The sequence below is a fragment of the Cnephaeus nilssonii genome (assembly GCF_951640355.1).
Source record: "Cnephaeus nilssonii genome assembly, chromosome: 12".
NCBI lineage: Eukaryota > Metazoa > Chordata > Mammalia > Chiroptera > Vespertilionidae > Cnephaeus > Cnephaeus nilssonii.
In genome coordinates this window covers 8,668,266-8,692,289 of record NC_137083.1, presented here as the reverse complement: position 1 = coordinate 8,692,289, position 24,024 = coordinate 8,668,266, and the positions used below count along the sequence as shown (strand labels likewise).

The 24,024-nt window shown below is 45.4% G+C and overlaps 1 protein-coding gene across 1 annotated transcript in view; it reads left to right on the top strand.

Moving 5' to 3' along the window:
* Positions 1-8,382, top strand: part of PLEKHA8 (pleckstrin homology domain containing A8) — a 50,464-nt gene extending 42,082 nt beyond the window's left edge. Inside the window, exon 14 of the mRNA XM_079785883.1 lies at positions 2,682-8,382. Within this exon, the coding sequence (XP_079642009.1) occupies positions 2,682-2,879 (198 nt within the window). The 3' untranslated portion in view covers positions 2,880-8,382. The remainder of the gene's footprint in view (positions 1-2,681) is intronic.
* The last annotated feature ends 15,642 nt before the right edge of the window (positions 8,383-24,024 follow it).

Below are 24,024 nucleotides of genomic sequence, written 5' to 3'. Positions count from 1 at the left end.
GGACATTTTGAAGGTCCTTGATATTATTGCCAATACTTTTAAAAGTTGCTGGTTCTTAAGAAAATAGATTATGTTGAGCCTTTGGCAACAGCCTTCTCAATAGAGGAGCCAGATTGGCCCTTTCAGTCTTTCCAAGTCATTCCTGCTTTGGAAAGTTTATTGAGTTTCCTAACGTGCTGATTAATTAGCAGGGGCAAGTGCATTTAACTGATCTCAGTTGGTCAGGGAAACATCTTTTACACTCAAGGAATTTGATTCATTCATCAGCCAAATAGTTAGCTTTTCTCTTCAAACAGACATAGTCTGCAGAACTGAGTGATGCCCAGTCCAGGCTCTGCCTCCATCGAGGTCACTCACCATCATCACTTGGCCTTTTTGCTTTCCTCTTCGGTTGAGCTCTGTCCTTAGTTCCCAAATAGACGTGGCTGCATCACAATCTTCTAGAAGCCTTTGAGGAACTCCCTGGGCCCCACTCCGGGAAAACTTTTTAAATGTCTTATTATACTAAAACATATGTGCGTATGGTTTATACAAAATGTTACAGCAAAAAATAGCAGTCCCTGCTTGGGCTCCCTACTTCCCAGACTTACTCCAAAGAGGCTGTCTCTTCTAATACGTCCGGGATTCTAAGAATGTCTGTTGTTCTTTGTGGCCTGATCAGTCATAGTCACTAAATGTCAACTTTCTGTTATAGATTAGAATTGAGCTGTCTTAGACCTCGCTGTCACTACCTCACTTCCCCTACCTCCACCATCCCAAAATAATGACTCACAAGTTAACATTATGACAATGAGCCAGTATTCTACAGGTTTTTTGTTCTTTCTTATATGTTTTTATTTTTCCCTGCACCATCAGACCTCTCAAAGCACCATCACTCTGAACTCACAAATGTGTCATTATGTGTTTTTTTCTTGGGACATCCCTGTCAGAACTTTCTAAACTCATTCCAGTCTGAGTTAGTTGTTCAGGCCTGTTGTGCTGTACTGCCCGAGGACTTTTCCTCACAAGTTCTCCTACATTATTAAATCCCCACCTCACCTTCATTTCATTTCCCAGGGCCTGCGACCAGGTATCTCTCTCCATCTAACCCATCATTTTGGTGGAATCCATTCTCCAGCAGCTCCCTAAGGGGAAGGATACGAGGGTGCTACATTTTTGATTGCCTACATACCTGAAAATGTCTTTATTCTGCCCTGTTTTCCAGAGTGTGTGTTGATGGGTATAGCCTTCTAGGTTAATATCTCAGAATTTTGAAGGCACACCTCTATTGTCCTCCATCTTCCACTGTTACTATTGTAAAATTTAATGCCATTCTAATTCCTGTTCTATTTTGTATAAACTGCCCCTCCTCCTCTTCTGGATGCTTTTAGGATCTTCTCTTTATCCCACATTCCAAAATTTTATCACGTTTCCCCTTTGATCTTTCTCATCCATTGCACTCAGCACTTGGGTGTGTCTTTAAATCTGGAGTCTCATACCCTTCGGTTCTGGGAGATTTTCTCACATTATAATTTTGGATAATTGCCCTCTCTACATTCTCTGCTCTCTCCCATGTACCCCTACCATCATTTGAGTATTTGATATGTGCCTGGCAGTGGGTTAAGTATGTCATCCATATTCCATTAGTCCTTCAAATAAGGAAAGTGGTACTGTTCTCTGCTCCGAATCAAGGAACTGAGGTTCTGGGAGGTCGAGCACCTTGCTGAAATTCCTCAAGCAAACAAGTGAAAGATTTGGGGTCAAGTCTAGGTCTTCTTCACCCAGGCAGGCCTGTGCTGCAATCATTGAGAGAGAAATGCCAGTCACTCTCCAGCTGCACAAAGGGGGAGGGTCGATTCCCAAACGCTTTCAAATTCAAAGTGTGAGGACGCTCAAGAAAGAAACTGTAGAATGATAATTCAGGATTCTAAAACGTCTCCGGAGATCTCAGCAGAGCCAGGCGCTGGGTTTTAGGGAGCTTAGGGAGCAGGTGGTCGACAAAGGGAGGGGAGCTCTTCCATCAGAGAGCGATGTGGTGTGAGAGGGCAGTTGGCAAAGCACAGAGACGACCCGAAGCTCAGGTCCTGGCCGGGCACTCGTTAGCCTTGTGATGTTCATCTGCAAAATAAGGATATGAGCTGTACAGGTTCCTAGAGAGATGAGCTGGGGTAGAATGCATGAAAGCATCAGTGCACAAGCAAACTGAATATTCAGTCCAGAGTGTGAAGGAAATATTGTCCACGTGGGGGGAGATGGGTGGTGCAGGGAGGCGGAGGTATGACGATAAGAGCCAGGTGCTAGGGAGGCTGGCCAGGTCGGGACAAAGATGGGCAGCAACACGCACACAGGTGGATTCTGAGGGCTCAAGGGGAACCCTCTGGATCACACCGGGCATGAGATCGGAGCTTTTCTTAAACTTTTCTGTCAGCACTCCCTGGCTGGATGGCTGTATTCATCCTCCAGATGGCCCAAGTACACACCTGCTTCTTCTAGCCTTAAAAGTATTTGATTTGTTGCTTGAAAAAAATTTTAGAGTCCACGAATTCGAAGTATATTCCTATTGTTACTTTTGCACTCAGTTGTGTGTGTGTGTGTGTGTGTGTGTGTGTGTGTGTGTGTTCATGTTCACGCATGCGCTCGTGCGTAGGGTAAAGCGTGCAAGAGCCAGAGTGATGCGCGTTCTCACAGCAGTTCTTTTGCAGCTGGCTTTGCGGGCAGCTCCGTCCTATGAAGATTTTGTGGCCGCGTTAACCATAAAGGAGGGCGACCACCAGAAAGCCGCTTTCAGTGCTGGGATGCAGAGGGACCTGAGCCTCTACCTCCCCGCCATGGAGAGGCAGCTGGCCATCCTGGACGCGCTGTACGACGCCCACGGGCTGGAGAGCGACGAGGTGGTGTGACGCCTGCGGACAGCGCCGCCCCTGCAGGGAAGAGCTTGCCGCCGCCTCTGGCCGCCCCACTTAATTTCCAGCAGCAGCTTCACCCTCTCCACCCCTTCCGCCGGGCCATGGGGAGATGGAGGCAAGCCTAGGGCTTTTATATATCATTTTTAATGCGTATATGTTCTGTGTGTTTAAAAATCAAGGTGCTATATATTTCAGTTCAAAGGGCCTCCTGGAGACTTGAACAGCAAGTTATAAGAGCAGATTTGACAAGTACATTTGTTGTGTTTTGTTTTGTTGTGTTTTTAGCTTTAAGTTATAGTGGGCCACCCAACCCAAGCTGAAAATGAGCAAATTCTGCATCAAGGACTTTAACTCACGGGTAGTGTTTCAGCCAATTTAGGATTAGACTGAAGCTGTGGGGGGAGCTGGGCCCCCGGTGGAAGCTGTGAGGTGTCGGTGGGCTGTCCTAGACGTTCTTCAGAGCATCTTCTCTCCGGGGCTCTGGGCGCGAGCGGCCTCTGTAGGCAAAGGGGCAGAGCGTGGGTGCGACATGTCAGAGGAGGTGGCGGCATCCGGAGGGGTGCCACCCCGTGAGGGTGGGGAGCCGATGGCTCTGCAGAGCTGAGTGCCCCGCCCTGCCTGGTGCCCACCCTCGTTCCCGTGCTTCCCCAGACATTGTCTCCATTGGACACCACAGCGGCACGGTGACATTCAGGGGTTGTGACCCAGTTTCAGAAGTAGGGTTCAGAGGTGGAGGGATTTTTCTGCTCACCATGCACAGCCTCTAAACAGAGGAAGCAGGTGATGCCAGGCGTGACTGGGACCCCTCTGCGTCAGTCACCTGGAGGCCGGTCAGAAAGCACAGCCCCAGGCTGACCGGCCCGGAGAGCCGGGTCCTGCGGGCGGGTCAGGAACCAGCATCTGAGTGCTCTCCTGGTGGTTCTGTGCGCACAGCCCTGAGGAATTCTGAGATTAAATCCTAGTTTCCAGAATTTCCAGTCTTCTGCGTGAGCTAAATGATGTGTCCTGTTTTCCAAAGAGGAGGAGGCTTTTGTGGAAATAACAGTTAAAGGGAGAGGGAGGCATGCACCACGTTTACTCAGCAGCTTTCCTAACTCGGGCAGCGTCCGCACCGGCCAGTGGTGGCAGGCAGGGACCGTGGCTCCCCGTGTGCTCGCTGGTCAGCCTGGGCTTAACCAGCCATCGCCCAAGCTAAATGCAGCTGCTGGCAGGCTCCACAGCTCTGGGACGGGCAGGGCTTCACAGCGGGTTTCAGTCCTTCCGAAGACAACCTTGTGTGGCCGTTGCCCTGGGAAGGGTGGTCCTGGGACTCTGGCCCTGCTCGCAGCCGCCACACCGCCCAGTGCCTGGGGAGGGCACACGGGCCTTCCCACGAGAGGCGCTTCCTCGAGTAGCTGAGGGCATTCCCACCTTGAGGTGGCTCCCAGGGGAGAGGTGAGCTCGTCCGAGCAGCACAGGTGAATGCTCCCTGGGCAGCCACAGATGACTCTGTCCGAGGGCAAAGACCCCCCTCCTAGGGAGGTTCATGGGGGAGGGGTGTTGATTTTGCCCTCCGTCTGCCTCTGAACAGATGGGCATTGATTTCGCTCAGCAGTGGAGCAGGTACTCTGTTCATAAGGACTTCTAGAAAAGGCTTCAGCTTAGAAAAGCGCCATCAGATGTTTCAAGGCTGCACGGACGCTGGTTCCTCTGTACTTGAGCACTTCCTGTTGGTACTTACCAAGGGGGGGGTGTTGTTCCCCCTCCCACGAGGAACAGTGTGGATCTCCCTGTCGGGCTGGTGTGACGATGACGGGGGACGAGGGGTCCTGCCCTTGACATCGCCTCCTAAAAGGGAAAGAGACAACAGCCAGTCTGCTTGCCCCTGGGATGGAGACGCTGTCGGCCTTGTGCCCGGGAGAGGATGCGACCAGGAGCCTGGGAGTGCGGTGACGTGTCCGTCCCAGCCACCTGCCGCACTCCGTCACCACGGGCGAACTCGCCAGGTGAGGGAGTGGGCACACGAACATACCTCAGATTTGCCCGCGAAGCTGTGAATTCACACACAGAAAGCTGCTCGGCGTGGCCGTTTTCTGTTGATGTAGGTACTTGGTGTACAGCCTCGGTTTTCTGGGGAAGAGGTTTACTATTATCTGGGCTCACTGGGAATCCAGTAGGATAACGGGTAAGTTCCGTTTTCTGCTCACCCTTTCCCAGCTCCATGGAAAGGGTGATGTCTTTTGGGAGGTACTTTCCTCCCTGGAGCAGGTAAAGCTGCCTAAGGCGTGTGGAGCTCTGAGAGGCCCTCAATAGAGAGAGCCAGGAGCTGAGCCCGGCGCCAGGCGGTAACTCAGCCTGACCTGCAGCGGGGCACCGTGGCACTTCCTCCTGCATCCACAGCTCTGCGCCCATTGTAGTCCAAGCCCTAATTTGTGCTACTTCGCAGTTCCTGTCTCAGGAGGGGACAGAGAAAAGATAGCTAAGGCTTTCCCCCATAATCCTGCCAGGCTCCAGGACACCGACGCTTCCCTCCGCCCGCCGGCAAGAGGAGAGGGCAGAGCGCCGGTGTCTGCCACAGAGCAGTCCCCTCGCTCTCGGGGCTCAAACATTGAGATCCCTTTTCAGGAGGAACCTTGGAGAGATCCTGAAGGGAAAGGGAGTGTGTCTCCCAGGCTGAGCCCTTCCAGGGTGTTCCGCACGCCATCGCATCCTGTCCGCGCCTGTCCCACAGATGGGAGCCGGGCTTGACACTCGGGAGGGGTCAGTCTCTTAATCCAACTGAACAGAATCCTTTCAATGACAGCAACTGCTTTGTCCTTTGAAAGCACATTTGACATTTTGTAGCGAATCCTGTGAAAATTATTAAGTAGGAGGATGCCTTTTGGGGGGCGAACCCCACTGGTGATTGACAGTGAGGTGGAGACAGTTTTCTCATCAGCTCTGCAGGGAGTTCAGAAGTGGGGCTTGGAAAGGCTGTGTCCTGCCCATGAGGAGCTGTAGGTAGTGGCTTGAGGCAGCTTGCCATTGTTTATGGCCATTCTGAACACAAAGCTCCCCAATGCCTGTTCCAGGGTGAGGGACAGCTGAGCTCAGGTTCAGCCGGGCGGCCTCTCTCCTTTCTCACGCTCGCCGGCACTGCCCCCATCTGCCCCCATCGGAGCATCCGCCGCCGCCCCCCCCCCCCCCCTCCCGTAGCTGCTCTGCCCCTTCCCAGCAGCACCTCTGGCAGCCGCCTCGCCCAGGCTTAGGTGCCGCATCAGCAGGACTCCACGCCCTCCCAGACTGCAAGAGCTTCCTGAGAACCCTCTTCCCAAGGTCGCCGTGAAGCAGGACCCCCAGGCTGCGTGGCGGCCCAGAAAGGTGATCCGGAATTAGAGGGGTGCTGCTTGAGAAGTCCCCGGCCTTCTCCTTCCAGTCACTGACTGTGCATGCGTGTACATCCAAAGAGTTCATGCTTTCCCCTTCATGTTTTCAGAAAAGTGGTTTTAATTTTTAAAATTTGTGGCGGGGACCGATGGATAAAGCACCCGTTTCTTTATTCAGCGTGGAATCGGTAAAAGAGCTGGGTAAAGGGTATTTTACTAAGGAAACTGAACCCGACGGAACATCTCAGGCATCATGTGAGGCCAGAGGGCACCAGGGGTCCTGGGCAGTAGACGATGTGAAACATTCAGGAAACTTTCGAAGGAAAACTGTTGGTTTTTTCCTACTAAACTACCATGTCCTACAAGAAGTTGGTTACACAATGGTGCATTTCTGAATCACTGATTAAAATCAGTTGCTTCTGATTGTAGTCATGGGTTTTACAATCCTCAGCTCCCCGCCCGCCCCCCCTCATGTTTCATTTCTTTCTAAGGTGACCTGTCACCTTTTTTATACTTTTAGATTTAGAAGTAAAGCATATTTTAAGCCATTGTTCTCTTAGCTGAGCTAATGTGTTTGGTCTTGGGGACCTGGCGCCGTTGCCCTTTGATCGGATGCAGCCTGTACGCAGACGTCAGTGTGTGCAGCAAACCCGTGTCCTGGGAGCTGTGGACAGAGGACTTTCCTTAGAAATACGTCCTGCTCCGGGGTCCCTTTGTGATCTGCAATTGCCTACTCAGGGTTTCACAGTAATGGCATGAAATAGTCACTCGCTGTCCAATGGTGGTGTGAGACTGCTTGTCTGTTACCAGGCTGCTCGGGGTCCCTTCAAAGCTCCATGTGCACCCTGCTCTCTAGACCGTCCTGTACGCTCCCCCTGCACCCGTGCAGCCAGAGCACCTGCATGGCTTCTCCTCGCACTGCGCCAGGGCCCCGGGCATGACTGAGCGCTGTTGACGGTACAGTTGACGCTCGCATTGACCTTGCTCCTCTGCTGTTCTTACATAGCCTTTCACTAAAAGGACAACACGTACCATGACCTGTGATGCAAACATTCTTTGGTTACCCTTTTGAATCACTTCTCCTTCAGAGTGAACAAATGTTTCCAGCTAAGCTAGGTGAGAGCCCAAGAAAGGGACTGCTTGTTTTAAGCACTTCCTTTCTCCTACACACATTTCAAAGTTGGTATTCCCTCCCTGCACTTCATAAACAGAAACCACCCGGGATGGTTGGTCTCCTTGCAAAGCTGGTCTCATCCGCACACACTCCGGTAGATGCTGGTGTCTTTAAAGGTGTCCATGGAGTCGGTGATGACAGCAAAGGTGATCTAGAAGTAACTTCTGTTGCTTCCCAGAAGGCTAATGAGCCAGCCGCATGGCATATTTGATGTATGAGTCTCCTGTGTCATGACAATTTCACTAGAATGTCAGTAAACAGCCCAACTACCTCATGTGAAATTGGCTGTGGACAATCTGTGTCAGATGAGACATGTGTTAAGGTCACTTTAATCTGGTGAGTAGATGAGACAAAATGATGTCTCTATAAAGAAGAAACACGTTCGGCCAGATGCCAAAGGCTATAATGTACATAGGTTTCCTTGGATTAATTTTTTTAAGTCAGTGTTTAATTCCACCCCCAGTATTCTTATCTCAAATGTTTGTGGTCTCATAGATTCATGCACTTTGAATATCTGTCACCCGCAGTCTTTGTTCCCAGTTCTTGTCCTTCAGCGTTTTGATTGAGCATCATAATGACGATAGAAAACAAGTGTCAAGTGGTTTGTTGATTTCTTAATTTTGATGGACCTTTACTTAGAATATAATATGTTGGAGCCTTTTTAGGACCAACCAATGAATGAAGATTTCATGTTTAGTGTTTCATGTAAAACTCTGTCCAAGTTCTTACTCTGTATCTTGTTGGGGGTTGGGGAAGGAGAGCAGAACAAGGGAGGGTTTTACTTTTTTTGCAAAAATGTTTGAAAACATCTGTCAGATTTTATATTCGTTAGTTATAATAAAGTTATTTTTAAAGTATTTTATCAAGTGCTTCTCTTAAAGTTTTTTGTGTGGTTTCTTAGCGTAAATAAGGCCAGATCACAGAACCTCCTTCCCCTAAAATAACTATCAAAATAAATGACAACTTAAAAATAAAAAACACTTAAACTCACCAGCAATGAAGCAAAGCAAGGAGCCGTTGTTGTTCTTTAAACTTCAAAAGATGATCACCAAAGGAAAAGAACAGATTTTCCTGCAAGAATGCAAAGAGCTCCCAATCTTGCCTGCATTGGGGGAATATGCAAAATTCAGAATTCTCATTAAAATCATAAGTGTTGGTCCTGGCCGGTTTGGCTCAGTAGATAGAGCGTCAGCTTGTCGACTGAAGGGTCCCAGGTTCGATTCCAGTCAAGGGCACATGCTGGGTTGCAGGCTCGATCCCAGTAGAGGGGCGTGCAGGAGGCAGCCGATCAATGATTTTCTCTCTCTCCATTCCTCTCTAAAATCAATAAAAATATATTTTTAAGAAAAACCACAGGTTTTGGGAAGAAGTGGATTGGAGAGTTGGGTAGGATGGGTAGCTCTATCTATTTCTTCCTCTGAGTGGATAATTGTAAGAAGACAAAGATATTTTAACATACTTGTAATTGGTGACCTCCTCCCCACCCCCGAAAAAGGAAGGAACTAAAGAAGTATTGAAAGATATAATACAGAAAAATTTTCTGAGATGAAGCTTCCTGAAATGAACCTGCAGATTAAAAAAGTGCCCTATGTTCTAGGAAATCTCTCAGTAAGTACTTGCCACTAAAACGTATCCTGAAAAGATAATGAACTAGAAGAATTCTTCACCACTCAGGCAGAAAATGCAAGTCACCAAAGGGTCTGAAACTTCCATAAGAGTCAGTGACAGGAGAAAATGGAGGGATGTATCTAAAACTCTGAGTAGGAAAAAAGTGACAAGGATATTATTGGCAGCCAAGTTGTCAAAGATAACATCAGATACTCTTAAGCACCTATGAGTTCTTCTTAAGAAACCATTTAATGCCCTAACCAGTTTGGCTCAGTGGATAGAGCGTCGGCCTGCGGACTCAAGGGTCCCAGGTTCAATTCCGGTCAAGGGCATATACCTTGGTTGCTGGCACATACCCAGTAGGGAGTATGCAGGAGGCAGCTGATCAATGTTTCTCTCTCATTGATGTTTCTAACTCTCTATCCCTCTCCCTTCCTCTCTGTAAAATATCAATAAAATATATTTTTTAAAAGCCATTTAATAGGAGAGATGAAATCAATAACTCTATAATGGAGACACTTATAGTAAAATGACTGGCAGAAGCATTGAGTTTATATAAAGAACTAAGACCAAAATCATAGTATAGATACATATTGCAAATATTATAAACCTTAATAATATGACATAAGTTGGAAGTGGAGGAATGGAGGTTATACTAGTGCCAATCTCATTTTTATAGCAGAGATTTGATATTGTCTAAACAAAAAAGCAAACATAATAACTAACTTTAATTTTTTGGTAATTTTAAAAAATACATTTATTGATTTCAGAGGGAGAGAGAGAGAGAGAAACATCAGTGATGAGAGAGAATCATTGATGGGCTGCCTCCTGCACACCTCCTATTGGGAATTGAGCCTCAAACCCAGGCTTGTGCCTTGACCAGGAATCGAACCGTGACCTTCTGGTTTATAGGTCAAATGCTCAACCACTGAACCACACCAGCCCGGCGAATTTTTTGGTAATTAAAAAAAAAAAAAAAAAAAAAACTTGAATGGATTTTTAAATAAATTCCTGTTGGGATAAAGAAATATTTAAAGTTTAGTAATTGCTTCAGTTTATTTTTTTGTCTTAAATACAAGCCTAAAAAAGGCTATTTTTTACAAGTTAATGTGATTATAAATAAATATGATAAATGAAACAAGTCTCTATTTATAAAAACATTCTCTATCCTTTTATCAGTTAAAAAAAAAAGTCCAGAACAATATTCACCTAAGCCAGTGATGATTATTTTTAAGTGGGTATTGATTTTATTTTACTCTTTTCTTTTTGTACTTTATTATATTACTTGACTTTTGCTTTATAACCATGCTATTTTTATTTGTTTTAAAATAGGGCGGAGTGTATTCAAAAAACAAGGTTAAGAAGCATTGTAGAGTGTTGGTGGACCGCTGGCATATACTGCTGCTTGTAATGGCATTTGTTATAAAACTCCTAGCAAGATAACTTTAAATTTTTAACGTAATCTCATCACACTTCCTGTTCCCCCTCCCCTGGTTATTTTTCACTCATAAGCTTTTGTTCCTTTACACACACGGAGATATTACTCATATCCCATCTTATATAACTCGTAAGTGTTGCGTTCTTCTGAGGCTAATGGGAGAGACTGTACGCCAGTGTGATACCTAGGGACTTGCCCAGTACAGCTGAAACAGATGAAAAAGTGGGAAAAGATGAAGTTTCGATGGCTGACAGACATCTTACAGGAGGAAGCCAGAAAGACTCAGAAACAAGGGAATTTTGCACATAAATTGGCTGCACTCCATCTGAGGAGCTGAAAGGACTCTCTTTGTGCTTCTGTGAGTTTGGAAATGAAATGTCAGCGCCTTCTCTGCCCAAGTGACATTGCTGGCAATAGAGCTGTACTTCAGTATTGGCTTATGCGGCTCAAACCCAGCTGCCAACCGTGGCAGAGGAGGGAATGCAGCACTGCCTTCATTCAGGAAGCGTTTGTTCGAAGGACCACTCAGGATTGTGTCTGCGGAAACCCATGGAAGTCCTACATTCTGTTGGGGCAACTCAGGACCCTCTCTCTGCCACACACAGAGGTTTCTAAAATCCGAAATCCTTAACTTCATTGGCATAGAACGGTGATCACTGGGTTACAGAGCTGAAAGACTCGGTCTGCCATGCGATGATAACAGTTATGGCAAAAGCATTAGGAATTGTGCCTGATGTGTGTGGCATGGTGTCCAGCACAGGTAGGAGTTCCCAAAATGGTGGTGGGGGTCAGTGGTAAGTGGTTGCTGTTGTAAGGGAAGCATAGCTCCATCACCATTGGGGCAAGTCTTTTCCTGTCATTTCAATGCCATGACTGTAAGATATGAATGAGTTTAATTCTAGACCCTGAGCTATTCCATTTGCCTAATTGTCACTCTCTGGGCTAATACTTTAAAGAAAGTACTGCTCTCTGTTGGAATCAGTTTCCCCCACTACATACACACCTTTTGTTTCCTCTTTTAAAGAGTTTTAGCTATGCTTCATGCTTTAATCTTCTGTATGAATTTAAGAATGATTTTGTCAACCTTTGAAAAATATCTTGTTGGAATTTTTATTATAATTACTAGAGGCCCAACGCACAAAATCATGCATGGGTAGTGTCCCTAGGCCTAGCCTGCGATCAGGGCCATCTTCTGCCTGCTCACCAGTCCCCAGTCCCACCCCACCGCCACCCACCCCAGTTCCCCCTTTGCCACCTGGCAATAGGAGCCTGTGGGCCAGAGGGGAGAGACCAAAAGGTGGTCAATGCACCTCATAGCGACTGGTCGAGCAGTCATTCTGGTCGTTAATGCTGTTATGGTCGCTGGGCTTTTATTTTATAGGATACTGAACTTATTAGACTGATTTCAGGGGAAACTGCTGTTGCTACAAACTTGAATCTTCCCATCAATAAATATGGTTTATATTTCCATCTATTTAGGTATTCTATTATGTTCTTCTTGAAGTTTTATCATTTCACTAGAGGCCTGTTGCACGATATTCACGCAAGAAGAGGCCTTCCTTCCCCTGGCTTCACTCCCAGCCGCCCAGGAGCCTGCAAGTCCTCGCTCCCAGCGGAGCACCACTCCTGTAGCTCCCTGCACCGCCTCCCCCTCCTCCTCATAGCAGGCGTCCAGCCCCTTAGCACCTCTGCGCCTGTATATGCAAATTAACCCGCCATCTTTGCCTGGTTAATTTGAATACTCACTCCTGATTGGCTGTGGATGTAGAAGAGGTATGGTCAATTTACATGTTTGTCTATTATTAGGTAAGATTGGTAAAAGTTTTGTGCATCTTTTGTTATATTTATTTCTATAAATATACCTTATATGTTGTTGTTGCCATTGAAAAATATATCCTTTTTAAAAATTACATTTTATAATTTATGTTGCTGGTGAATAGGAGTGTTACTGGTTTTACATATCTGTTTTGCATTTAACAACCTTGATAAACCCTTATTTCTAGTAGTTTATATTTCTTTTTATTTTTGTATGGGTTGGAAACCAGATTAAAGTAATCTTTCTTTTTAAAATAATTCTTTATTGTTGAAAGTATTACATATGTCCCCTTTTTCCCCCCATTGACCCTCCCAGCCCGCCCCCACCCCAAGCCCTCACTGCCTCATTGTCTGTAGCCATGGGCCATGCATATATACATACAAGGTTCTTGGATTGTATTTCTTATATTTTTCTTTTATAATTCTTATAATTTTTATTTCTTTTTCTTGTCTTATTGCACTAGTGAAAAGCATCATCCAGTACAATGTTGAAAAGAAGTGGTGATAAAACAAATCATTGTGTTTCTGATCTGAAAATGAATGTTTTCAACATTTTACAGTTGCATATGATTTTTGCTATATAATTTTTTTAATTGCTATAATTTCAGTAGCTGCCACTTACTAAGGAAGGTACTTTCTGCTTCTAGTTTGCTATTGGTATTAATTAGGAAACAATGCTGAATATTATCAAGAGTTGTTCTACATTTGTTGATATGATCAAATGGTTTTCTCCTTTCACCAGTGAATATGGTAAATCTCGCTAGTTTGCTTTCCAATTTTAATCATCCTTGCATTTCTAGGATGACTCCAACTGGGTGATGATGTGCTTTTAATGGGCATTTCTGGATTCAGTTGACTAATGATTAATTTAGGATTTTTTGCATCTCCATTTAGAAGTGAGATTAGCCTTTCATTGTTACTTTCTTGTTCTGTCCTTATCTGATTTTGCCATCAAAATTATTTTACTTCATAGAATGAGGTGGGCAGTGTTCCCTTATTTTATATTCACTGGAACATGTTGTTTAAGGTAACAATTATCTGTTCTTTGAAGTTTGGGTCCTACTGGAAAAAATCTTCTGGGTTTAATGGGTTGTTTTATTTTAGTCTTTCTTTTTTAGGGAGGAAGGGTGTTTTTAAACTTCTGATTTAAGTAAAAAAATTAACCAAAAATTATGTTCCTACTTGAGTCATTTTATGAAGTTATATTTTTCTAAGATATTGTGCATTTTGTGTATGTTTGCAATTTAATGGTTGCAAGTTGAATTGCCCCACATGACCCTGAGAGCATAGTCTGGGTAGACTGGACAGGAAGCCAGCTCAGACTGGCCCCGCCTTCTTAGGGGCAGGCGCCACCACTCAAACCAGCTTCCCACAGACCAGTAGCTCCCCTCCTTTGGCCAAAGGGTCTTCCAGGTGCTGGGCAACTGGCTTTCTCAGCAACTGCTCTCAATAGCAAGCCCTTGAATGGAGATCTGCTCGCAGTCTGTCGGCACACTGACAAGCTCCTCACCCAGGTCTGGGCATGGCTCTCACACAGCCATGGAGGACAGTGAGCCACACAGCACGTCTCTTCCTGCCGACCTTGCGTTGTAGGTTTCCCCTCAGAACCTATTTCTTATCTCAAACTGGGTCACATTGTGGAATTCATCCTGAGCTCAGACACCGGACAGGTGGTGGCAGTGAAGGGAGCTGCCTTGCATAGCCCTGGTACATAATTGTTCTTAGAATTATGACCATAACTCCACTGTTTTGTAGTTTAAATCTCCATGTGTCATTCCTAATTACTTATTTGTGCCTTCTCTCTGTGTCTGTCTGTCTGTCTCTCTCTTTTAACTGATGTTAGAAAAAGGGAGGGAAAGAGAGGGAGAGAAAGAAACATCGATAGGAGAGAAACATCAATCGGCTGCCTGTGGTACGTGTCCTGACTGAAATGTGTGTATGTGCCCCAACTGGGCATCAAACCCGACACCTTTCGATATATAAGACAGTGCTCCAACCAGCTGAGCCACACTGGCTGGGGCCTGTCTGTCTGTCTGTCTCTGTCAAGTGCACTAAAGGTTTGTTGTGGTTGTTTTTTACTTTTATTTTGGAATAATTTCAGATTTACAGAAAAGTTGCAAAGATAATACAGAGTTCCTTTATAACCTTCACCCCTCTTCCCTAACGTTAACATCTTACATGGGCATGTACATTTGTTTAAAAATTAACATTAAGGCAAGTATCTTAGTACAAATGCTATTGCCACACTACAGGCGTTATTCACGTTTTACCGGTTTTTTCATTAATGTCCTTTTCTGATCCAGGATTCAATCCAGGATCCGATATTGCATTTAATGTCCTCATATTTAATTTTTAAAAGTTCAATTGTATTGAGTAAAATTTATGAAAATTCACCCATTTAAAGTGTAAAATTCAATTGTTTTTATTATATTTTCAGAGTTGGACAGTCCACACCTTAATCTGATTTTAGAATATTTTTATCACCCCAAAAAGGAACTCTGTACCCATATTGAGCCGTCACTTCCCATCCTCCCTCCTCCAGCTCTAACCAACCACTAACCTGCTTTCTGTGTCTATGGGTTTTTCTATCCTGGACCTTTCACGTACATGGAATCATATGACATGTGGTCTTTTACAGCCTTCCAGCAATGTTTGACAGTTCCAGCTTTTTCACATCCTCACCAATACTTATCTAGATGTTTTGTAAGATTATTATAGCCATTTTAGTGGGTATGGTTTTGATTTGCATTTCCCTAATGACTAATGGTGTTGAGCATCTTCTCATGTGCTTTTTGGCCATTTGTGTATGTGTATCTTCACTAGAGAAATATCTATTCAGATTCTTTGCTCAAGTTTTCATTTAGTTATTTCCTCATTATTGAGTTGTAAGAGTTCTTTATGTATTCTGGATACAAATAAGTCTCTTTTCAGATATATGACTTTCAAATATTTTCTCTCAGCCACTCGGTTGTCTTTTCATTTTTTTGATGGTATAATTTGAAGCACAGAAATCTGTATCTTGATGGAGTTCAGTTAATAAAATTTTAATTTATTTTATTGCTTGTGTGTTCTTCTATTTTATCTAAGAAGCCATTGGCTAACCAAGATCATGAAGAATATCTCATTCTCCCAGTGCCATCTGTACAAAGGACTGTTCTTTTCCCCTCATCTTAAGATGAGAATTGGAAGTCTCATTTAACCCTTTAAAGGACTATGATGTTAATTATTTTCTCTTGATAAGAATAATATAAAATTTGGGTCATGTCTAAGTGTTAGGAGGAAACGTAAACTGTTCATGGTACCACTACCTCGAAGTGGCCACTGTTTATGTCTTTCCTTCTTTTATCCTATGTGTCTAGATATACATACTTGTGTGTGTAGGTATTTATATACAGTTGACCCTTGAACAACATGGGTTTGAACTGTGTGGGTCCACTTACACCTGGATTTTTTTCAATAAATACTGTAAATGTATTTTCTCTTCCATATGATTTTCTTAATAACATTCTCTTCTCTCTAACTTACCTTATGATAAGAATACATAAAATGTGTATTAATTGACTGTGTTATCGGTAAAGCTTCCGGTCAACAGTAGGCGGCTATTAGTGGAAAGGTTTTGGGAAGTCAAAAGTCATGCAGATTCAACTGAACAGGGGTTGGCACTTCTAACCCTCGTGTTGTTCAAGGGTCAGCTGTTTTTCATAACCGGGTTCACGTGTACATCTGTTTACTAACTTTTTCACCTATTGTATTTTATTATATGATTAAAGTTATTAACTTTACTTTTCTGTATCCTGTGACTTAGGCATAGAAAAGGGAATACCTACTTTAGGAGAGCCAGAATCCTAACTTTGTGCCACTGATAAATGTCTTGATGTTGTATCTCTCCCATGGAACTGATTTTCATTGACTATTCTGAATAACTAGTTATATTCTGAAAGTATTGTCTGGTCTCCACTTTGCTGCAATGAATCTCAGATGCTCCCCCATTCTAGCTTTCTTGCTGAAACCGCTGTTAATACTAGTAGAGCTTGGGGTGTTTAACGTGGCCCCCGACACGTTGCGATATAGAAAGAACAGAATGTAATACTCTCCCCGGGGGCCAGGGCATAAAGAGCATCTGAACCAAAGCTGGGGAATGACAAGTACGTGGATGGAATGCCATCCGTCTCTCCCTCCGACAGCAGCTGGGCTGCGGGAAGTGGGCGCTGTGTCTCACTTGGCCTTCTAAGTATAGGTCCAACTCCGGCACGACCTGTCCATCTGTCCTCCAGCATCCATGTCCCGATTGACCTGAAGATGGTGGAAGCAGAGTGGACATCACAGAGATCATTCTGGAAATTCTAAGACGTGGTCAGGGCTGAAGGGCGGAAAGCGTTCTTGAGAGACCAGGTTTGCAGCTCCCAGTGACCGAGAACGCAAACAAACTCACGCATCATTATAAAACGCGCCTTCTCGAAAGCCACGCCTTGGCCTTCCCCTTTCCCCTGTGCTTGTCGCAGCAATTCCACTCCTGGGTGTGCCCAAAAGGACTGAAATGGCGATTGTATTGGGGTAAAACATACATAACATAAAATTTACCATTTTAACCATTTTTAAGTGTACAGAAAACCAAGGTATTTTTTACACCTTAAACAATCTTGTGGTTTCCTAGAGGCACCTGGGAATCACGAAGACTATTCTTCCACCGAATACCGTGAGAGGGGAGGTTTGTCTCCAGCTATTGTACGAGCTCAGGAGAACTGCTGTCAAATCAGAAGGCAAGCTCAGCTTCCCCTGTCGAATTGGTATCGATAAAGTATTGCCATAGAAATTCTTCTGAAGTGGTGCACTCACTAGGAAGACCCTGGAGGTTTGTCAATGCCCTGTCTGTCTGTCCACGAACTCTTTTGACCCTCAAGGAAAACACTGATCAAAACCCTTATGAACTAGTTGTGTTGTGTTTTCCTGTATTTATCAGAGTCCTGGCAACCCTTTGCCTGATAATGTCGGACAACAGTATGGTGACAGCGGTGTAGTGCTCTCAGTCATAGATTCCGTTGTTACGTGACATGTTACGTTGGCCTGGCCACAGGTGTGTTTCTTTAATTTGAGTCTACTATCTTCTGGGCCAGTGGTTTTCACATGGGGGTGCACATCAGACGTTCCTCTGGCGTTTTATGGAAATATGCGTAGGTCCCATTCCTGATCTCCATACCTGATATTCTTAGTGTATTCTTAGTAGATTGTGTTTCAAAATTTTCTCCTCTATAACATTATGTTTCTCTATTTCTATGAATCAGGTTTCTTTCAATATAAGCTTAGTCATTATCCTAGGGACAGTTTCCCTTTTGTTTTTTTATTTTTTGGAAGGGCTTTGTTATCCTTCTTCGCATTCCATAGATACAACCGTGTTTCCCTGTTGCGTCATTCTTGTTTGCACCCCTCATCAGACCTTGTGCATGTGAGGATTGCCAGCCACAGAGTGAGCACAGCACGTGGAGACACTGCCAACGGGGAGCCCTGGTTTCTTGTGGGGCGTGTGTGAAGGCTCCGCTGTGAGCCGCAGGCCAGATTTTGTCTTCAGCCAAGAAGGATGGTCTCAGTGTGTCCCCGCTGCAGAAAAGGACTATCCCAGTTACTTCAAACCCTTGGCGCTTCCCACGTCGCCTCGGGGGCACGGGCCCCTGAGCGGGCATCTCTTGGGTGACTTTCAGACATCCTGGTGGACAGTCAGTATCTCCAGGACTGTGTTTAGTCCAGAGGTCGGCTCCCCAAGACCAGGGAACAGGAATTCATTGCATACGAACCCACGAGGAACTTTCACTGTGGTTTTTTGGGGGAATGTTGTTGATTTTGTTTCAATGTTCTGTATTCTGGTTGTATAAATAAACCCTTTTCTGTTTCTTAAGCTCTCTGTAGCCTGGCAAACTTCTATCTTGTTCAGTCACTTTAGTCAAGACTTTATTATTAGCTCAATGCGACTTCTCACTGATACACCTTCAATCTGTTAACATGCACCCTTGATTTAACAATATCTAAAATCAATATCTCTATCCACCTTAGAGGCAACCACTATTACAAGAACCTTGGATGTATACTCAAATTTCTCACATTTTTTAAAACTTGTTGGTTCTTTGCATCATCTACTATGCACACACTCACGTTTATTTTCTCAGTCTTACAAGTTCACAACATGTAGACTTTCAACCCATTTTGCAGATGAGGAAATTAAGGTTCACAGGGGCCAAGCAACCTTTCCAAGGTCATGCAATTAATAAGCTGCACAGCCATGATGTGAAGTCTTTCTAGCACCCAGTCCACTGTCTCAAGTCTTAGCAGCACCCTTGCCATCAGCTGCTTGTCCAGCCTTTGGCTGAGGTCATGCATGCAGGTGTGTCTCCCCACTGCCCCCCCCCCCACCCGCCCTGCTCTGTCAGGGCAAGGCCGGAGGGAAGCACACGGGCGTCATCCAGGCATCAGATCTTGTTAAATGGACGTATGTGTCACAAGCAATCAGCCCGCTCATAGAACAGCAGCAGCTTCTGGTTTAGCAAATTACCTGGACACACGCCTGTTCCCAAAGGAAACACACACCCTCCTTGGAGCGCCCCTCCAGGGGGTGAGCTAATACTGCTGGGTCCTGAGGAGCCTCGGGAGGCAGATACGAGAGGCGGCGCTGTAACCTTCATTGCCAAGGGAGCAGAGGAGGAGGCTCAAACGACTGTCCTGCCATCTCGGAGTCCGCGTTTCTCCCTCAGCACCGGTGAGATGCTGATGAAGAGGAAGTTTTTTGTGTTGTACTGAAAGAAGGCAATGAAAATATTAGGAGTAGGGAGCATGCTCAGAAGCTATGTCAGCCGAAAGTAAGAGCAAGGGAGTGGCAACAGAATGATGCTCGAGGTGCCAGATCAATGTGGTCTCAGCCAAAGCAAAGTCCTGGGGCCTTCTCATGGTTCTAAGTGGCCTGATGGCAGGGAAACAGGATTAAAAACAAACAAACAAACAAAAAAACAAACCAAGGGAGAATGATTGGACATTGAAGTGTTTGCATGAATAAAAAATTAAATCTAATTACTTCTGTTTTTTTGACATATATAAAAGGAAAATATTTACCAGATGGACATGTTGGAAGACAGATGTAGCCAAATTATACAGCCCAGAATGTCTTCAAAGCCCAGATCCCCTCCTCTGAGACGGGTAACAAGGGAGAAATGCTCTTGTACAACTAAGATTGGCAGATGCCGAAACAAAATGCAGAGTGAATCTTCCCGGCCGGAGGGCGGGGTTGCTGAAGGGAACCCTCTCCTGAACTTTATGCAGTATTTGGGTCACGACTTACGGATGTAGATTTTTAATTTGTGCTGCTCTTTGATTTAATTAAAAAAAAAATTTTTTTTTGAAGCAAACTTTGGCATAAGCTCAGCTCGGACACTGCCTGCTATTTATCCTCCCCGCCTCCAGGTGTCGCCTTTCTTTAGTGTGTTGGAAAGGGCAGAGGGCCTGGGCATAGAGCTCATTCCTCCTATGTGGCCCTCTTGGGTGTTGCTTCTCCAGATTCGGGGGTCTTTTCACCCCTCCCATCACCACCGATGACAAATCACACCCTTCGCTACTGCCCACCACCTCCTGGAGCTGGGAGTCTGCAGTTCCTCTTAATACAGTGGCACTACCTTGGGTTTGGAGGGTTAATGTGGCCACTTCTTTTCTGCCTAATTCCTCAGGCTGCATAACCACAGGGCTGGGTGGGGGAAGCAGCTGTACCAGAGGGCAGGGCTGATAAAAGGACAATGTGGAGTAAATAAAAGATACAATCATGTTGAAGTCACACTAGAATAAACGCCACAGAGGACTTGGGGGAGGGGGTGTTAGTGGACGAGTGGACTTGAGCAGGAGAATCAAGGGTGGGCTTTGCAATTCCACATCAGGCTCCTGAGATCTCCCAGCCAGCATGGGGTTTCAATAGTCCTTCTCTTCCCAGAGACAACAATGGTTCAGAGAGCCACGTCTAGATTCCTAAAGGAAGAGACATTTCTCTAAACGCAGTGACGACGGCCCAGCTCTCACCCAGCAGGGTAGCATTTTCCTTTTCCTTTTCCTTTTACTTCCAAGCAATGGTCCAAGGCAAAACCCCCAAGAAGGGGTTCTAGAGGCCCTGAGGTTTCTTCACCTTCAGGCTACACAAAAGACCCAGCTGAGTTTCTGGGACGAACTGTACCCGAAGCCTGGATGCACCCCTACACCAGGTGCCTCAGAGGACTGTTCAAGTGGGAGGGAGCAGAGTGATGTACAGTCTTCCGGTCTACGCAGCTGACTTTTCCCAGGTGCAGACGACTTCTGTAGGAGCACTTTCCCCGCCAGTGTCCATGCTTTCACTCTCTCCATCTACACTAATATCTACTCTACACTAATAAAAGAGTAACATGCTAATTGACCGTACCTTTGCGGCACCCACCAGCCAATCAGGAGTGAGTATGCAAATTAACCCAACAAAGATGGCAGGTTAATTTGCATATGCAGGGGTTGAGCGGCCAGGGGCAGGGCAGGATGCTTGCATCATCACCATGGCGACGACGCAGGCAGTCCACACCACCCCAGCCACTCCGGGCCTCTGGGCAGCGTGGGAAGGCAGAAAGGCAGCTCTGGCCAGAGCAAAGGCGGTGCCGGCAGCCAGGGGAAGGAAGGCCCATTCTTGCATGAATCTTCCTGCATCGGGCCTCTAGTTAGTTAATAAAGCGACGGAAGCAGAATTGTGCAAGGCTTTCCTCTCTAAACTGGGGGTTCTCTCATGGGGGCAGTCTTGCCCTCCAGGGAACATTTGGCAGTTTCTGGAAACATTTTGGGGTGTCAGTGGTACGGGATTTTTGGACTGGAACATGTGGTGTTCCCCTGGGCAGAATGGTTCCCCAGAGTCTTTGTCCGTTGGGAGTCGAAGAATGAATCCACGGGCGGAAGATGGAATAGCAAAGGTGGCAATTTATTGAAGAACAAGTACAGACTCCCCTGTGGGGAGGGGGAAAGAGTCCCACCCCGTCCATTCTCCACAGTTCATAAAGGCTGCAGTTTTATGTGCATCCATAACCCTTCTGGTTGGCCACTATCCCCCTTTGATTTGGTCACTATAGTAACTTCTGAGCTCAAAGGTCAAAACCTCACATGGGACGTGTGGGGCCCTCCTCCCTCATTGTTCTCCTATTCCCTCTGGGATTTCTTCCTCCTTTATTTTGTAAATACAGACCTTTTGCTACTCCCAGTCTCCCTTGCCTTATGGAAATGTAACTTCTCCCAGTCTGTAGCCCTGTGTTTTTTCCATGGACTGCTTTATTTTTTAAAATTTCCTAAACCTGCCTATATCCCCCTAAAATTCCTGTTTCATCACAATGGTGGGGGGAGTGGAGGGTGAGGCTATTGGCTAGTGGGGAGAGGCCAGGGGTGCTGCTAAACATCCTACAATGCACGGACCATCCCCGTAAGACAGAATTGTCCAGCCCCAAGTGTAGACAGCACTGCTGTTGGAAACCCTGCTCCATTCAAAAAAAGGAGACTTCTCTTCACCTGTGACCAGCACTCACCGTGCTGACACCCTCGTGCCACTCCTGAATTTCACTCTTCGAATTAAGCAGCTGATCTTCCTACAAATCATTCCCTCCCAAGAAGCAGCTGAAGAGTAATAATGGCAATTCCTGGGTTGTCGCTATGTGCCAGGTTCTGGGATCAGGCCGTTACACACTGCACCTCACTAGTCTCCATTTACAGGAGAGAAAACTGAGTAAACTGCAGATGTACATAAAACTTAGCATTGTAAAGGCAGGAACCAACCCTGAACACCGTAATGTCTGCTCTTTAACGCACTGTCTTTCTAAGGAAAACTCAGCATTCGTTCGATTCTTGGAGCAATGGCATTATACCCAGAATTCTGTTTTTCATCATGAGAATTTTTCATCTTCTGACAAGAAGCATTTGTTGAATAAATATGACTGTAATTATGGTCATCCATCCCTTGAAGCAAATTTGATAGATGGATTTAAAAACACACAGTATTGCCCTAACTGGTTTGGCTCAGTGGCTAGAGTGTCGGCCTGTGGACTCAAGGGTCCCAGGTTCGATTCCGGTCAAGGGCATGTACCTTGGTTGTGGGCACATACCCGGTGGGGAATGTGCAGGAGGCAGCTGATCGATGTTTCTCTCTCATCGATGTTTCTAGCTCTCTATCCCTCTCCCTTTCTCTCTGTAAAAAATCAATAAAATATATTTTAAAATAATAATAATAAAATAAAAACACAGTATTTTTTAAAACTCCCCACTTTCCAAAAAAGAAGAAAAGCTATATATTTTCTGTATGTATTTTAGTCTCAAATGTAAGGCATCTCTTCATTTTTGGAACTTCCAGACTACTGTGTATGCTTTATGACACAACAAGGTAAGATTGCAAGAAGCTTGCTCTATCTTGAGGTCCTCATGTTGAGAGAGAGGGGGGGGGGGGACATTTTGTAACGTTTCAATAGCATATTGAATTTTTTAAGTCATGTGCCTGCCTCCTCCTTTGTCCTATGTATTAGTTTTCTGCTGCCTGACAGATGAAAACAAGCAGCAATTTCAGACAACACCCACTTCTTAGCTCCCTGTTCTGTGAGTCAGAAGTTCTGGCTCAGCCACAACATAACTGGGTTTTCTGCTCAGGGTCTCCCCAGGCTGAAATCATGGTGTCAATCAGACTGAGCTCTGGTCTGGAGGCTCCGTGGAAAAGCCACTGGGAAGCTCATTCAGGTCTTGGAAAGGAGTCATTTCCTTGTAGTTAAGACTGAAGTCTCATTTCCTTGCTGGCTGTTGCTCTCAGATACGAGACTATGCTCTCTAGTCCTTGCCAGGTGTCCCTTCCATCTCCAAAGCCATCAGTGGAGAATCTGTTTTTTATGATGAGTTTACGTCGTGCTTTGAACCTCTCTCCAGGCAGAGCCCGATTCCTTGTAAGGGCTCACCTGAGTAGGCCAGGCCCACCAAGGATAATCTCCCTCTCTTAAGGTCAATTGATTTGAGATCTTAATTAAATGGGGAAAATCCCTCAGAGCAGTATCTAGATTAGTGTGTTTTTAATTTATTTTTATTGCTGACATTATAAATTAGTGTTTGATTGAGTAATTGGGAGGGTGTGTACACCAGGTGGGCAGGGATCTAGGTAGTCTTAGAATCCTGCAGAGTTTACAGTCTGTAAATTCCTTGATGGCAAAAAACCAGGCCCCACCCTGGCCATTTTGGCTCAGTGGATAGAGCATTAGCCCAATGACTAAGAGTCTCGGGTTCGATTCCGGTCAAGGGTACATACCTCAGTTCACTGTAGGAAGGCAGCTTTGATTTACTAAGGTAAGTCAAGGAGAAAAGAATTCCTATTCCACAGCGGGGTTGGGGAATTCCCAACCAGTGTGGCTCAGTGATTGAGCATCAACCCCTGAACCAATAGGTCATTGGTTCGATTCTCAGTCAGGGCAGGGGTTCGGTCTCCATCTCCAGTAGGAGGCATGCAGGAGGCAGCCAATCGATGTTTCTCACTCATCGAAGTTTCTGTATCTCTCTCCCTTCCTCTCTCTCTAAAATTAGTAAGAACATATTTTAAAAAATAATTCCTATTCCAGAAATGTGCAAGAATAAACTTCCCATAATCACATCTATGCTACTGAGTAAAGGGTGTATTCAAATGGATTCATATGTCATGAGCTCCCCTTGCCGAATCTGCTAGCCCTTGGAGGGAGGAGCCACATATTATTCATATTTATATCCCTAGGG